The sequence below is a fragment of the Boleophthalmus pectinirostris genome, unplaced genomic scaffold (genome assembly GCF_026225935.1).
Source record: "Boleophthalmus pectinirostris isolate CB_2022bp ecotype Guang Dong unplaced genomic scaffold, ASM2622593v1 HiC_scaffold_1, whole genome shotgun sequence".
Classification (NCBI taxonomy): Eukaryota; Metazoa; Chordata; class Actinopteri; order Gobiiformes; family Gobiidae; genus Boleophthalmus; species Boleophthalmus pectinirostris.
Window position 1 is genome coordinate 13,302,736 of NW_026570970.1, and position 16,794 is coordinate 13,319,529.

A 16,794-nucleotide genomic window follows, 5' to 3' on the forward strand; every position below is an offset into this window, starting at 1 on the left:
TTTTTTTAATTGCAGACATTAAGCTCCTTGGCCAAACTCATGAAGGAGTGCTGGTACCAGAACCCCTCGGCGCGGTTAACAGCATTACGGATCAAAAAGACACTCACAAAGATTGACAGCTCTTTGGACAAAATCAAAACAGACATTTGACTGCTCCACGCTCACAGCGGTGCAGACTATGGCCTTTGAAGACCCCCCAGAGAGCGCAGAATCTCACTAAACAAAGGACTTGGGTTGAGTGCCCTTATAGCGGCACGGACCAGTATTTATTTTAAAAACACTTGGTGGGAAACATTTGGCATCCAAAGATGGCGTACGTGGGCATTTCTGAGACGACAGAGTGTCTTCTTAGGAAAAAAGGAAAAGTGTAAACAGAACATAGGAGCTGGACCATTAGGAAAGAGCTGTTACCTGGGCATTTGCTTTTGTTAGTACTGCCGATTTAGTTCAGTATGTTTTAAGTTGTACACCATTTGAACATAACTGTATTTTGCAAGCTGTTTCTTTTGATTATAATGTTCATTTGCGTTAGAAAAGGAAAGCCTGCCAACTCATTGTGAGCACACTCCACAAGAAGAAGTACTATGTTTTACTGGGATATATCTTTGTATCTCTGTTTACAACGCTGTTACAAGTTCATAGGATTTCACAGTAACGTTTAGTTGTAAAAGCGACTAAGGCACTATTTTCCTCAAAAGCTTTCGTAATCTCTCCATGCATCGGACTTGAGTTATACTTGTTTTATGTTTTGTTTCTTCAGCTTTACAATCCATGCTAAAAGAACAAATAAAATATCTGCTAAGTAAGTAACTTTTCGCTCCAAGGCCTCTTGCGTAAGCCTGTATACACTGTCTTAACGCGTGCATTGTTGTCTTAATGCGTGCACTGTCAGAAAATGGAACTTCAGCCTTTTTTTTTTATTTCTTTAACATTTTATATCAAATAGTGGTTTCTATCAATTAAATAGAAAATGTGTTTTATTTGTCTCACTTGTCTGGATCTAATTATTGTTTTTGGAGATTTATAACGTTGAAATGCTTCTAGTCGAATCCTGATAGTGATGAAGACTTTAACTGGACTTCAGAATTAAACGGCTCTGCTCAGACTAATGCTGCATTCAAATGGTCTGTGTATTTTTCAGTTTCAGTAAAATGGAAAACTTGAAAAGCTGATTTCGCTCACTGTTCCGGTAATAAGTATGCACATGTAAAAATGTAAAATGCTTATTATAGTAATTATCTACGGTGAGGGGATCAGAAATTGGATTTGCATTTTTGCAGTTTTGCAGGTAATTCCTTTTGAACCAAAGCCACCACGTCTACAGACACGTGTTTTGTCATTTCTATAATCTGGAGATTGTCAATGGCACAAAACCACAATATCACCCACACAACCCTTAATATTATTATTATTTTATCTTAATTATGGATTACTGCGGTTAAGGCATAGCGTGATTCATCAGCTGGTTTCACTTCGTGTAAACCGTCTGACCTCACAGCATTAGCATTTGTTCACTCGTCGGTAGATGGGTACTTTTTTCATTTAACCAATCGCTGCTATTTAGTCGTGACGTATGTAATGCGCCGTTAATGGTGCTAGCTTTTCCCAAATCCTGTAGGAGGAAGGGAAATAACATCTTTCCCTTTGATAAAATTCACCAAACATTCTCTTTTGGTTTTAAATCCTTGATCTCGGGAATCGTTGCCAACACAGAATGTCTGTCTTCATCTACATCCATCTCGACCGCTTTGTTTACTGTTGCTGTACCACAAAAGGGACCCAGACAGGCGCTTGAGTTTGACGTCATGGCTTCACAGCTCTTCGTTGATTGACCAGTGGGCGGTCTACAACTTCCATGGTTCTTGCAAACCGTCTTGTGTATTCTGATTCCTGATCTAGTCACAGGAGAGAAATTAAACTGAGCGGAGGCGGCACCAGCCTAGCTACTTATGGCATGTTACTGCAGATGAAAAAAAAAAATAAAATAAAGAAATGCCCAAATTGTCTGTATTTGGAACATTCAAAGCGGAAACATGGAAAGACTCGGGTTTAAATTTCTTATTGCTTTCATATTATATAAAAAAAAAATACAGGGACAATTTTGGATATCTTATTTGGTATTTGAGGAAACATCAATCTTACTAAATTGGCCAAAAAATTCAAATTTTGCAACAAATTTTTGGCTTTAAGACTTTAGTAAATCAGGTTTGAAATTATAGATCAACAAATTAAGCCTTAAAATGTAACTACAGTCCTATGAATCCTGGATGATCGAGGCAGTGCTCGAAGAACTGGCTCTGAAAGTCTGGAGGGATGAAATAGAACCTTTTGTTCAATCCGTCAAATCTTGTTAAATACAAGACTGAAAAGTTTGGTGCGTGTAGGTGCTACTTTAAGAAGTGATCCTTATGCCCATATGGGAGAAAATGGACATTAAAATTTCAAGTTAAATGAAAGGGGAGCGTGTAGAGTCTCCCTTCAAAGCTTACTGCCTAAAATGCACTAGTCCTCACCCCTTTTTAACATTTTGCTGTAATTATAACACAATCATTTCCATTTAGTTTTAAAGACCAAAAGTTCAGGCCTTGCTGCAGTAAACCGAAACCTTACATGACACTGTGTTTGACCCAAATCGAATACAGAATCGGTTTATGTTCATTCACAGTCTTATGAATATTCTACCAGCGGTCCAGATGATTAAAAACATGACTTTCTGAGGTGTCAAGATCTCCGTCTGTCAACCCTCATTCATATTTACTGCTACTTTATTCACAGTAAAACATGCCACACGTTCAATATCTTCTTTCGGTACGGTAAGTAAGTTCAGGATTCCTGGTAAGACGCTGTTGCCTAGATGACGTCTCCAGCCTTGACTTTGCAGTGAATAGACTAAATGATAACCAAGCGTGCGTGCGTGGAGACGGGGGACACTGGATGGTTGCTACGGAAACGGAGCCGTCAGAAAAACATGGCAAGCTGTTGTGAATTCACTTTTTCCACTGAGGTGTGCTTAAGCTGGTGTCCTCAATGTACAGGGAGTTATAGGCCCCGGTGATGGTAATGTTTGTCTTGTCAAATTAAGCTGAAAAGAGAGTTAGAGTTAAAGGGCTCGTGTTACGCTATTTTCTTATCTGTGTTATAATGTTGTCTCCTCATCACAAACACACTTGGCGTTACGTTTTGTTTCATTCACACGTTTCACACACAAATCCTGCATATTTCTTAAAGTCAAGTTTTTGTCCTCTCAAACTTCCACCTTGTGATGTCGTAGAGTACTCCACTGTGTTTTTACCAATCTCTACTGAAAGGTTAAAGGAGATGTTCACTTGAAAATTACCGCTACATGACATCACATGGTGGAACAGAGCATTTGGAGTGAAAAAAAAACCCAAAAATGTGTCTGTTTGTTGCAGATGTTCCAATCAGTGAGAGCAGGTAGACACAACGAAATCCAGGCACTCCAAAGAAATGAATATCGCACATGGAAAAATATAGTTAAAAGGCCTTTATTTAGATTTAGGCCAAATAAAGTCAACACATTTTGACCAAAGTGGTATTCATCTGGGCTTAGAGCATTTGGAGCTTTGATGATGAAGACGGACTAATAAACCAGGATTACTCAAACATGTGTGAATGAAACAAAACAGGCATGTTTCTGATGAGGTAACATCATTACAACATGGCTAAAAGCTCTCAAGAGTCTATTTTGTGTACTATACTTTTAAAAGAAAGTCGAATTTGGGGGTAAATTGGTTACAGACCTAATGAGAGGGACTTGTTGGTGTTAAAGTCCGAGTAAAAGCTGCTACAACACAGTGAAAGTTTTTGCATTTATCTTAGAAGGACTGTAGACCTTTTATCATGTGGTCAATTTATAGGTTTTAATGGATGTTTAACACACCAAACTTGCATTTTTAGGCAAAGTTCATCTCTCATACAGAAAACGCTCCACCTTGTGTTGTCATGCAGCAATACAAGAAGTGCTCCACTGTGTTTTTAAACTCCATACACCTTCACTACAACCATTTGGATGATTTCAGCCCTGGAATTGCCAAATGGAATTGAAGATTTTGACCTCTTAAAATGTGCACAGACTAATAACAAAGGATTACTCAAACATGTGAGAATGAAACAAAACACAACTCCAGCTATTACCTTTCATCCTAACATGGCTAAAACCTCACCGGAATCAATTTTGCGTAATATAAAGGACTTTTAATGCACCTTGTCAGTGTGTCTTTAAGGCGGCCAGTTATCTCTTGAAGTAAATGTTCACATCTTGAATAGCAGCTGCTGCTTTTATAGTCTTTTACACAGTTTTTGACCCAGTGAAGCCTTCATGTCCTTACCTGCATTCTATCAGTCACTTATTGCTGACTGCACAATAGTTAAAAGATTCTGTACCATCAGATAGGAGGCTTCAAGTTGGAACAATTTAAAGAAGTAAATTGATTTTTATATTGGCTATTCAAATCCTATTTATCTTGAATATTTGATTTGAACACCACTAATGAAATATATGAATATACATATAGATATAATCTATATCTATAAATTCAAGGAATGTCTGTCTGTGTGTTTGTCTCTCTTAACCCAATAACATTTCCATGGACATTAACAGACTACTGTCCACCACCAAGAAAGTTACACACAACAGCTTTTAGTTTGAGGTACAGTAACCTTGGTGTTGCAACACTGCAAATAAAGATTATTTTATCTTATCTCTGCCACTATATGCACCTGTTTATTTATGCATTTCTGTTTAACATATCGTAACTTTTATTATATATTAACCTACAGTAAGACTGAAAGGTTGAGTGGTCAAACTGTTGGCAGAGGGTTCAAATACCAGCTTATACTGTCCTACAAAGTCAAAAGACCTTAACTCACCAGAGTGTGAAACTGAGAAAAATAACTGTTACTCCGTTCTGCTGAGGTTTCTTGTATGGTTTTGGATGTTACAGTTGTCATAGCCCTTTATTTTCTCGTTAAAACAATCAAATTTGCTCACAATATTTATTCACATGATAAAGGAGATCTCAAATACCCCCAAAATGACATTAACTCATTTTTTGTAGGGAAGTATAGTCTGTTGCTGCCATTGTGTACCTGGGCAAGACACTTCACCCACTTTCCCACTCCAGTAAACATGTGGGGGTGTTTAAAATAGGAAGGGCATCTGGCTTGAAAAAATGTAAATCCATCATGCAGCTGATTCTGTCTGGTACAAACATCCCTGGAGTTGTGTTTTGTTTCATTCACACATGTTTCACACACAAGGCTGAGTTCTTCTCTCAAACAGAAAACACTCTGTTCCACCTTGTGATGTCATGTGCCAATACAGGAAATGCTCCACTGTGTTTTAAACTCCTTCACTAGAATAATTTGGATAATACTGGACTTGTCGGTCACTACTGAACTAAAGGTAAATATGATCACTGTTAAAAACCGGTCTATACTCACAAAGGTAACACACACAGCTGCTCAAATCACAGGACTCCCCTCACCCAACCTTGCAGATCTTAACAACAGGGCCACTGGACGCATTGCACTCACCCCTCTGCCCTCAGGACGGAGGTACAGGGCGTTCAGGTGCACGAGGGCCCGCTTTGGGAGAACCCTGATGTCACAGTTCCCACAATAATATCGTGGGCTGTCACAATATATTGAATTACAGGTTTCCTTTGCTTAAATGCATGGCTTTATAGTAACAACAACTTAGAAACATCAGGAACTACATATCCCATGATTCATTTCAGCCCAAACAACAAAAATAAATATGTTTTTACTTGAATTCTTGGGATTATGAGGGAAATAATTCACACCAAATCTTATCAAGGTATTTTAAAAGCAAAAAAGTGTCCTATCTACAATTACCTAGCCTATCCAAAATATTGCAATAAATATCGTACCGTGAGATGATTATCGTGATAATATTGAACCGAAAGATCTGGATATTGTGACATCCCTAGGAACAGAGCATTTTGAGCTTTGGAGATGTAGACAGCCCAATAAGGGTGTTGTTGTTGTTTTGTAGGTCTGTTGATGCAGAGGTGGGACCAAGTCGTTGTTTTGCAAGTCTCAAGTAAGTCAAAGTCTTTGACCTCAATTCCAAGCCATGCCAAGTCAAATACAAGCAAGTCCAAGTTGAGTCTTGAGCCACTGGCCCATAAGTCCAAGTCAAGTCCAAGTCGTCTGCTTTGAGCTTCAAGTCATTTCAAGTTTTTAAAACAAAGCACCAAATATAACTTAGATTTTTGCAATTTATATGATTTTTAAGTTCATTTGTACTTAGAAAAGTCATGGTAAATTTATATATGATTATTTATATATGAGTTGTAGAAATGCAAATTTTTGCTTTTTAAATGTCTGGACAAGATCTTAGTGTGAATCATTACATCAGAATAGAAAGAATTCAGATTTAAAAGTGTTATTTTGATCATGTTCTATGTAGTTCCTTCTGTTTTACTGCACTTTATTGTTCTGTATATTACTGTAGTACATTTGAGGATACCACATCACAGTACTTCAGTTCCATCCAAAGTAACAAACAGAAAAGTGGGAGGGACATATTCCAGTTTCCATCCATCCATTTTCTTATTCATATCAGTGACTCCCAGACTTCCTTCACCCCAGACACGTCCTCCTTTCCCTCCGGAGGAGCATGTTCCAAAAATTAAACACCGCATGTATCAAAAAACACATATATTTTTTTTAGGAAAAGCATCAAGTCTTCTCATGTCACAGGGCTCAAATCCCAAGTCACTCACCTTTAAGTCCAAGTCGAGTCCCAAGTCTTAGTCCATTTTATCAAGTCAAGTCTCCAGTCCTAAAAATAGTGACTCAAATCTGACTCGAGTGTCAAGTCCCCACCTCTGTGCAGATGTTTGAGGAGGTAACAACATTGTAACATGGCTTAAAACTCACACAAGAGTCAATTTGACGCAACACAAGGCTGGATCTTTAAATTCCACTGTATAACCCATTTACAGTATTAGCTGGACCATGATTAGACTCGTTGCTGTAACAGTAGCAGTGAAATGAATGCACTCTCTCCACCCCTCCCTTCCTCCCTGTGCCCATTCACATGTCTGTTTGCAAGGTCCACAGTATAATCCTCTTAAACCCGGTCGGACAGGCGGTCAGGGAGGCGGAGCGAAGCCTGATCCACACTTTTCCAATCTCGCCGCCGCGCACTCCGAGGACACTTCACTTCACGCAGCGGGACTACAACTCCTCTGATGGGCCGCGCGTATGGCATCCACGCCCCTGCCCCCGCTCCCGCTCCTCGCTCCGGTGGTGGCCAGTCTCCGTAGGGGAAGCAGACGAAGAGCGGGCCGGATGTCATGGCTTGTCCCGCGAAGAGCAGCGTTCAAGCGGCGTTGGTTGTCCTCTCCGTCGCCCACCTCACCGCAGGTAAACCCGAGCCGGGACACTCGCAACGACGCGTTTTTTGGGGGTATTAATGAGTAACAATACGCATGTGCGAGTTTGGAGTTCACGTGTAGGTCGTGGTGCTAAATAACAACATAAAAAAGTTAATGATTACAGCAGAATGCGCGCCGCGTCCTCCAGGCACCTGTTGGACACCGCGCGCTGGTGCCGTCAGCTTGACCATGTGCACTTTTGTTTTTGTGCAAAGTTAGCTACAGAAATTATCCTTGAACTTGAAAATAATTGTAAACTAACGCTACTATTATAGGCTGTTTCAACTTTTTTGTAGCTATTATTATTTTAAAAGCTTTTTAAAGGTGAATTATGTGACTTTTTTGCCACTTGTTTGTCTTGAAGATTGTTTTGCCTAGAATGTTCCACACTTTGGCATCAGATCTGTGGAAAGGCGAATCTTTTATGGTATGTTTGACCACTAAAATAATGCGAGTTTAATGTCATATTGTGGAACTTTTCATGCCTAGGTCTATTATTTCACCTTTTTATTGTCGGCGTGCTGATTTTAAAAACTGTTCACTATTTATATCACAGCATCTTGGAGTGTTCGGAAAAGCTCTATATAAATAGACCTTTTTCACAACAGCCGGAAGTGCCTTTATGTAGGGTAAACAACACTTATGTTAATGCTTTTCTATGGCAAAATACAATAAGGTCCACAAAAGAACGTATTCTGTCCATGAAGAATTTATCCACAAATATCAAGGTAAGAAAAACGAAAATGTAAAGGCGAACAACGACGACGCATCAGTGAACTACTCCTGAGCAAAACTAACATTATGGTCATGAATAATACATAAATAACTTGTGAACTCAGACTGATTCTACAATTGAAATTAAAAATTGATTTCATGATGTAGATATTGGCATAGACAGAGAGATTTGTGCAGTTTAAATGGTCTGTCTCTGCCAGTATCTACATCACAATTTTTTTATTTTAATTCTAGAGTTAACAAGTTACTTATTAACTTATTACTTATGTTTTATTCATGACCATAATGTTAGTTTTGCTCAGGAGTAATTCACCAATGCTCGTCGTTGTTCGCCTGTATGTTTTCGTCTTTCTTACCTTGATATTTGTGGATAAATTCCTTCATGGACAGAATACGTTCGTTTGTGGACCTTATTATATTTTGCCATAGAAAAGCATTAACATAAGTGATGTTTACCCTACATCACGGCACTTCGGGCTGTTGTGAAAAAGGTCTGTTTTTGCTTTTCGAACACTCCAAGATATTTTTATCTTTCTTACCTTGATAGTTGTGGATAAATTCTTCATGGACAGAATTTGTCCTTTGTCGATCTTGTTGGATGAAGATTTGGTGATGGGGCAGATTTATGAAGCTGGTGAAAAATCCGCAAGACATTTCCACAAATATTTTGCCATAGAAAAGCTTTTAACCGGGAGTGACGTTTACCCTGCATCGCTGCACTTTCGGCCGTTGTGAAAAAGGTCTATTGTACTGAATTGTCATCCTCTCCATGGAGACAAACAGATGGCAGACACTCCACCAGAAAAGTTACATAGTGTGCCTTTAAGACTGGATGCGATCAAATGTAGGTTGAATCAGATTGTTTGATGAGGTGAAGGATATTATGGCTTGTCTTGAATACGGCGGGTAATGGTGCAGCAGCGGGTTGAGCAATGAGATCCCAACCGTGAGATGAAAGAATGAATGAATGAAAGAAAGAATGGATGAAAGAAAGAATGGATGAAAGAAAGAATGAAACAATGAATGAAACAATGAATGAAACAATGAATGAATATGAACTGATAACCTAAAACTGGGTCGTGACCTTCAGGTGGGTTGCGAGAGATTTTTTTTTTTTGGGGTTCGCCTTGTTATGATCTACATGTCTTTTTTATATAGTTCTGACACATGAAAGAGTTAGTGAGTCAGTGAATCCTGTTGTTTTGTAATTATTTTACTGACTGTTTTGTTCCAATATTGTTGGTTCAATTGAATGTTGAAAAGAAAAAGAAATGGGCTACATTTAATGTTCAAATAGGCGACTTATGGATCCTTTTATTGCTGCTTCAATTACCTTTTTTTCATTGTTTAAAACTTGAGAAATACTAATTGTTCAGAGACACGATCATTCAGTTAACAATAAAATATCCTCCTTAATGTTCAATAATGGTCAAATCCACCTTTATTTTCTGATTTATGAATATTGTCTATTGACTTGAGTTGCGAAGGTTTATGACTGTTAAAATATGGGTCCCCAGAAACAAAGTTTGGGAAACACTGTCCTAAACATCAGCACTTCCAACACAGTACCAGCATATTATCTTTAGGGGTATTAGTAAAAGTTGTAATACATTTGGCAGTTTATTTTATTCTTTCTACTTCCTTCCTACTTGTCTCAATGGAGATGTTATTGTTTTGCCTATAATGTTCCATGATATGACATTAAACATATTCATATCCATTTATTCATTACGGGTGTTTCTATTGCTCAAAAATATAATAATTCCTTCTGTGAATTGGGGGCGACTCTCCACAGATCTGAAATGTAATGTAACACAGAGTCCTGCACGGGTCTATTTTTGGAGACGTACAACCGCCCGTTAACCTGTGATTATATCAAAGTTAAAACTGCACCTGCCCGAACCCATTAACAATCCACCCGTTACCTGCCTGTGCCCGTGATAAATCGAGGTCAGCCCATTAGTCTGACTGTCCAATAGTCAGGGACTAAACCAGGACTAAACCTACGCCGTGTCATTAGCGGATTATAAATATATACATCAACCACAGAGCCAATCGCCAGGACTGGACCAGGACTACACCAGACCTACACCAGGACTACACCAGAACTGGACCAGGACTACACCAGACCTACACCAGGACTGAGCCAGGGCTGAACCAGGACTGGACCAGGACTAGACCAGGACTACACCAGGACTACACCAGACCTACATCAGGTCTGAGCCAGGGCTGAACCAGGACTGGACCAGGACTTGACCAGGACTACACCAGGACAACACCAGAACTGGACCAGGACTACACCAGGACTGGACCAGAACTACAACAAGACTGAACCAGGACTGAACTAGGACTGATCCAAGACTAAACCAGCACTAAACCAGGACTAAACCAGGACTGGACCAGGACTGGACCAGGACTGAACCAGGACTAAACCAGGACTACACCAGGACTAAACCAGGACTACACCAGGACTGGACCAGGACTGAACCAGGACTAAACCAGCACTAAACCAGGGTGAAACCAGGACTGGACCAGGACTAGACCAGGACTACACCAGGACTAAACCAGGATTGGACCAGGACTACACCAGGACTACACCAGGACTGGACCAGGACTGGACCGGGACTGGACCAGGACTAGACCAGGACTACACCAGGACTACACCAGGACTGGATCAGGACTGAACCTACACCGTGTCATTAGCGGATTATAAATATATACACACCACAACCGCAGAGCCAATCACCAGGATTATACCAAGACTGGACCAGGACTAAACCAGGACTGAACCAGGACTAAACCAGGACTACACCAGGACTTAAGGACTAAACCAGTACTTGACCAGGTCTAAATCACAAGCAGATCACCTCCGCTAATGGGTTTTATGAGACTTTACACTTAAGTCACTCTCTCAGCCTGGTCCGCCATCGTTCCAGGAGAACACCGGGACAAGGCACCTGTTTCCAGAGCAACGGACGTCCTGGATGCCCATCAAGTATTTTTCTCCCGTTCGTCGTTTCATCATTTGTTTCACCCGCCTGTAAAATTCCAGAACATTAAAACCCGCCCGTTTCAGCAACTTTTTACAAGTTCCCGACCCGGTGCAGGACTCTGATGTAATGTAGTGCTGTAACCTGTGTGTTTTTCTTTTAAGGCAAGGCAAGTTTATTTGTAAAGCACAATTCGTACACAAAATAATTCAAAGTGCTTTACAGAATAAGAAATACATTAAAATCATAATAAAAACAAATCAAAACATAAATAATAATGAAGATTAAAATTAAAAAAGAGAGACATAAATTGGAGAGAAGAGTGCGGAATGAAAACCTTTCAGTTATATGCACAGTTAAACAGAAATGTTTTGAGCCTGGATTTAAACAGCGTCACAGAAGAGTCTGTCTCACATGTTCAGGAAGACTGTTCCAGGTTTTAGCTGCATGAACCTGAAACGCTGACTCCCCTTGTTTAGTCGTGACTCTGGGCACCAGCAGGAGGCCGGTCCCTGAGCTCCTCAGAGTGCGAGATGTTCATATGACACTAACATGTCACAGATGGACTTTGGTGCTCGGCCATGGAGACACTTGTACAAGCAGAGCTGCTTTAAAGTCTATTCTCTGAGGCACAGGAGCCAGTGCAGAGACCTGAGCACAGGACCTATGTGCTCGTACTTCCTAGTTTGAGTAAGGACCCGAGCTGCAGCGTTCTGGATGTTCTGCAGCATCTTACAGCTCATTTGGAGAGACCAGTGAGCAGAACATTACAGTATCTAACCTACTGGAGACAAACGCATGGATAAGTTTCTTCAAGTCTGCTTTAGACAGTAAACCTTTGATTTTTGCTATGTTTTTTAGATGGTAAAAGGCTGCAGATGTTATTGATTTGATGTGGCTGTTAAAGTTCAAGTCTGAGTCCATTATTACCCCGAGATTTCTTGCCTGATTTGAAGGTTTTAGAGAGAGAGACTGGAGGTGACTGCTGACACTGTCCCTTTGTTTCTGTGGACCAAACACTATGACTTCGGTCTTGTCAGAGTTTAGCTGGAGAAAGTTGTTTTGCATCCACACACTGATCTGTTGGATGCAGTGACAAAGTGACTCCACTGGTCCATAGTCTCCTGCTGCCAGAGAGACGTAGATCTGATTGTCATCTGCATAATTGTGGTAGGACACATTATTGCTGCTTATTAACTGGACTAATGGCAGCATGTAGAGATTGAACAACAGGGGGCCAGTTTACCAGTTTAATCTACGCTTTGGAACATTCGAGACAAAGCAATAACATTTCTAAGGAGACAGAAATGTTGCGCAGTGCACCTTTAACACACATATTTGATACACAACTTTTCAACGGTGTGAAGCTGTAACTAACTCCTCTGTTATTCCCACTACAATAACAGTTAGTCCAGTCGTGCCACACTTTAGAGGCTGATAATTGCAGAGTGCTTATCTGCAGGTACTTGTGTTCTGCTGACAATAAACACACGACAGAAGTGTGCTTAATGGACACTGTCTTGTCAAATATAATTGAACGTAATCAGCGCCGGCTAATCAACAGAGTGCTTTCTCCTCTGCGGTATGTGCTCGCTGTGTCTCTGCTTTCACCGTTCACAATGAAGAAAAAATTAGGATTGATTTCTATCTGTTTGTTGTATTCGTTGTACTCAAATTACATTCAAAACTTGGCCTACACCTGGATTTGGAGACGTTGTGTTTAAGCTTGCTGTATAGTTATAATCTATGACACCCGTGGATCATTATGTTGTAATTTGCACGTTTTAAATCGCAATATTGATCTAAAACGACTTAATAAAATAAATATGTCCGCTGACTTCCGCGTTAGAAAACCGTGGTCCCCAGTGGGAACATACGTCTCTGTAAATGTCATCGCAACAAAGAGCCACACAGCCGCTCATGTCAGTACATCATGTCAGCGAGTCACAGTTGTTTTTTGTTTTTTTTTCATTTGTACATTTGAAAGCGAGGGCTGATCTGTAATATACAGTCTGGAAAATAAGTGATTAAACATTGCTCAATCATGCACAAATCACTCCAAATGCAACTTCAAGAGGGTAAGTGAGACGGGGAAACCACTGTAACATGGTTAAAAGATCTGAAAAGTTAATTTTCTATAATAGGTCATAATAGGTCTGCTTTAATCAAGACAAGAGCAAAACCACACCAAGTCTATATCAGGACTAACTAATGCACTATGGAACTTTTCAGATGTTGATTTCTTTCTTGGCGTAGAAAATTACACAGTGATAGAGTTGTCAAAAATCAGAAATTCAGATACTACTCGATGCAGTGTTCTCTACTAATATCCTTCTGTAGATCCAATTTGGTATCATATACTAGTCGACAATACCTTGTAGTGTTGTCAAAAGTGCTGGAAATCAAATATTAACCAATGCTTAAACTAGTGTTGAAACTAGATACTCATTTGAGCAGGTAATCAATACTCAAAAAGTCCCATTCACAGGACAGAAATAAACCTTTCCTGAATAGCTTTAGGCTTCTTTTATATGATGACGGTCTGAACAGAGGACGCAAAAATGGCATCTCTTCTTCACTTTTTATTCCACGTTTAGATGAGGGTTTTCCTGAGAAAATCTGTGCGCATACGGTGCACACGCAGAAGTGTGTGGAATTCGATTGGGTATGCATGCCAGGCGGCTCGGTGGTGATGGATGTGACTTAAAGGCAAACGCGATGTGAGCAGATCTGACCAGAGTTTTGCGTCTTGGCCAGTGTAAACGGAAACGCTACAGCGGAGCGTATTCAACTTTTCCACTCTGGACGTGGTTTCAGATTTTTGCATTTTTAGACCCCAAAAACGCCGTCACTGCTTAAACAAAAGGCACTTCCGATAAAATGTTTTGGCGTTTTTACCCGCAAGCGTTCTCGTGTAAACAACCTTAGAAAGATTTTGAGCTGTATCAGAACAAGTATAAGAGCACATAGACTAGTATACGCCCATGGACCACTATGGAACCTACCTGCACTACTGAGGGATTACACAGATATAAGACCACATGGTAAAACAAATGAAAGTACTATTATTTAGTAGTATATCCAAGTCTCATGATACGATAACGTGACGGTACGATATTTATTGCGATATCGTGGGAAAGCTCACGATATAGTGGAGAGGCTCATGATGATGATGATGTAACAATATCCAAATCTCTCGGTACAATATTTATTGCTATATTTTGCGGAGGCTCACAAAACTGTTAATATGCTACTTTTTCCTCTTAAAATGCCTTGTCAAGACTTAATCCAAAGAACTAAGACTTAAAACTGCTTATAACTGTTATTTCTTCATGTAGTCTGCACTGAAATGGAGCAAAGGATCATGTAGTTCCCTCTGTCTGTCACCATGACTCTTAATTTAAACAAAGAGTCTTGTAAATTGATATATTGTGTTGGTCCACAATATTATTGTGAGAACTTTGACCATACAATTTCACAAAATTTCGGTTATTGTTACATCCCTATTATTTAATGTTGAAAATTACATTCTATTGTCTAAAGATGAATTATTTATTGTGGTGTTGGAATCAGTATTGAGTATCGAGTCTTTTACTTACTATCAAAATTGAGTTTTAAATTGTAGTATCATGACAACACTAGTTTATTTATTTTATTGTAAACTAGGGGTGTAACAGTAACCAAAATATCATTATATCGTATCATCAAAAGTCTCTCAATAATATCGTGGTCTGTCACAATATATCGAATCATTTTAAATTCATGGTTATGGTGCAGCAAGAGCTAAAAAAACAGAGGGAACTACATCAACCATGATCCTTTGCTCCGTTTTGGTGAAAACTACATGAACAAATAACAGTTCTAAGCACTTTTAAATCTTAGTTGTTTGAATTAAGTTTTGTCAAGGCATTTTAAGAGGAAAAAGTAGCATATTCACAACTTTGTTAGCCTCCACAAAACATCGCAATAAATACCTTACTGTGAGATATATATTGTGAAAATATCGATCCGTAAGTTTTGGATATTGTTACTTCCCTATTGTAGACCTACTTTTTGGTTTTACCTTGAACAAAGATACCTCATAAGTTGAATTTATTAATTCAAAACTGAAGACTAGATAAAATGACAAAACGTGATTCTTTATATTTTCAGGTGTATTTATTGTATAGTATCGTTCCACATCTGAAATCCAACAAAAAACTGTACCTTGTATCACGCTTATCATTACTCAAATATTGCAAAATCGTATTCACTGAGGCTGTGAGTTTCACTACCGTGTCAATATTTTTAGTCAGGATGGATTTCTGAGTCAGCAGGTTAAACTGCATATTCTCATATTTTTACTTAATTTGGTGGGATAATACCTGTTGTAAATATACATTATAGTTTTACACAAATCAAGAAGCAATTTGTGAAGAAAAGTTGAAAAAGTAGAGAGTTTTATTGTAAAGAGTTCCATGCTGAGAATTCTATCCAAAAGTTTTGCACAATTCACACACAAAAAACTAAATTTTCCCAATATTTAAACATTTTTTCAACAAAATAAAGGTGTTTTATACATTTTTTATTCATCAGATCATAATTTCTGTGTACATTAGAGACGTTTTTGCCCAATGTACCACACGGTTGCTAGGTAACAGGATAGCACAATGTCATGATTTGAAACCTATAAAATTGCAAAATTGGGAAAAAATGTTTTTGGTAAAATCATAAATTTAACTTAATTGTGTTTTAGTAAAATGTGTAGTTCAAACACTTTAACCCTGTTCAGGTTGTCTATCCTAAACTTTTAACGGTCTAACGGTTAATGTTTCCTCATCAAAAACAGACCTGCCATTGTGTTTAGTTTCATTCACACGTTTAACACACAAATCCTGCATTTTTCTTCTCTCAAATTGAAAACACTCTATTCCACCTTGTGATGTCATGTGAGAATACAGGAAGTGCTCCACTGTTTTTTTTTTTTAACTCCATACACTTTCACTAGAATCATTTTGATGATTTCAGCCCTGGAATTGCCAATCTCTGCTGAACTAAAGGTAAAATGTAGCTGTTAACTTGAAATCTATCACTACATGACATGACAAGGTGGAACAGAGCATTTGGAGCTTGTAAACAGACTAATAGATAAGATAATAAAGGGTTACTCAAACATCTGTGAATGACACAAAACATAACTCCAGGTTTGTTTTTGAGAAAGTGTCAACATTATAACATGGCTTAAACCTCACAAGAGTCACTGTAGGACCTGTAAATTGTGTAAATCTAATTGTAATTCACGGTGAATAATGAATCACATCTAACCAAACTTCACAACTTGCATGTATTGAACTTTCATTGGCAAACCTTAGATATATTGTGTTACCAAGCAACAACTTGAGCTTTTCTGAGAATCATTTTGATCAATTCTAGACCTATTTTCTCTGAACCAGTGTCTCATGTGCCGTATGTGACCTAGTCCATGTTATATTTGTACTTCTGTGTGTTTGAACAATATGTTCAAAGAACATTACAGGCTGGTGCTATACTGCATTGCGTCATCATAAAACGAATTTCTCTCTCAAGGCTTTTAGTTGCAAAGGTTGGAAGAGTGTTTTGAAAATAATAACAGATGGGTTCATACTCAACAGTCAGATGGACGA

The 16,794-nt window shown here is 38.9% G+C and overlaps 2 protein-coding genes across 2 annotated transcripts in view; both read left to right on the plus strand.

Moving 5' to 3' along the window:
• The window catches only part of LOC110166565 (activin receptor type-1), a 67,711-nt gene extending 66,602 nt beyond the window's left edge, over window positions 1-1,109 (plus strand). The window contains exon 12 of the mRNA XM_020931820.2: window positions 16-1,109. Within this exon, the coding sequence (XP_020787479.1) occupies window positions 16-150 (135 nt within the window). The 3' untranslated portion in view covers window positions 151-1,109. The remainder of the gene's footprint in view (window positions 1-15) is intronic.
• Window positions 1,110-7,190: 6,081 nt separating this feature from the next.
• The window catches only part of LOC110166533 (activin receptor type-1C), a 29,220-nt gene continuing 19,616 nt past the window's right edge, over window positions 7,191-16,794 (plus strand). The window contains exon 1 of the mRNA XM_020931784.2: window positions 7,191-7,416. Within this exon, the coding sequence (XP_020787443.2) occupies window positions 7,347-7,416 (70 nt within the window). The 5' untranslated portion in view covers window positions 7,191-7,346. The remainder of the gene's footprint in view (window positions 7,417-16,794) is intronic.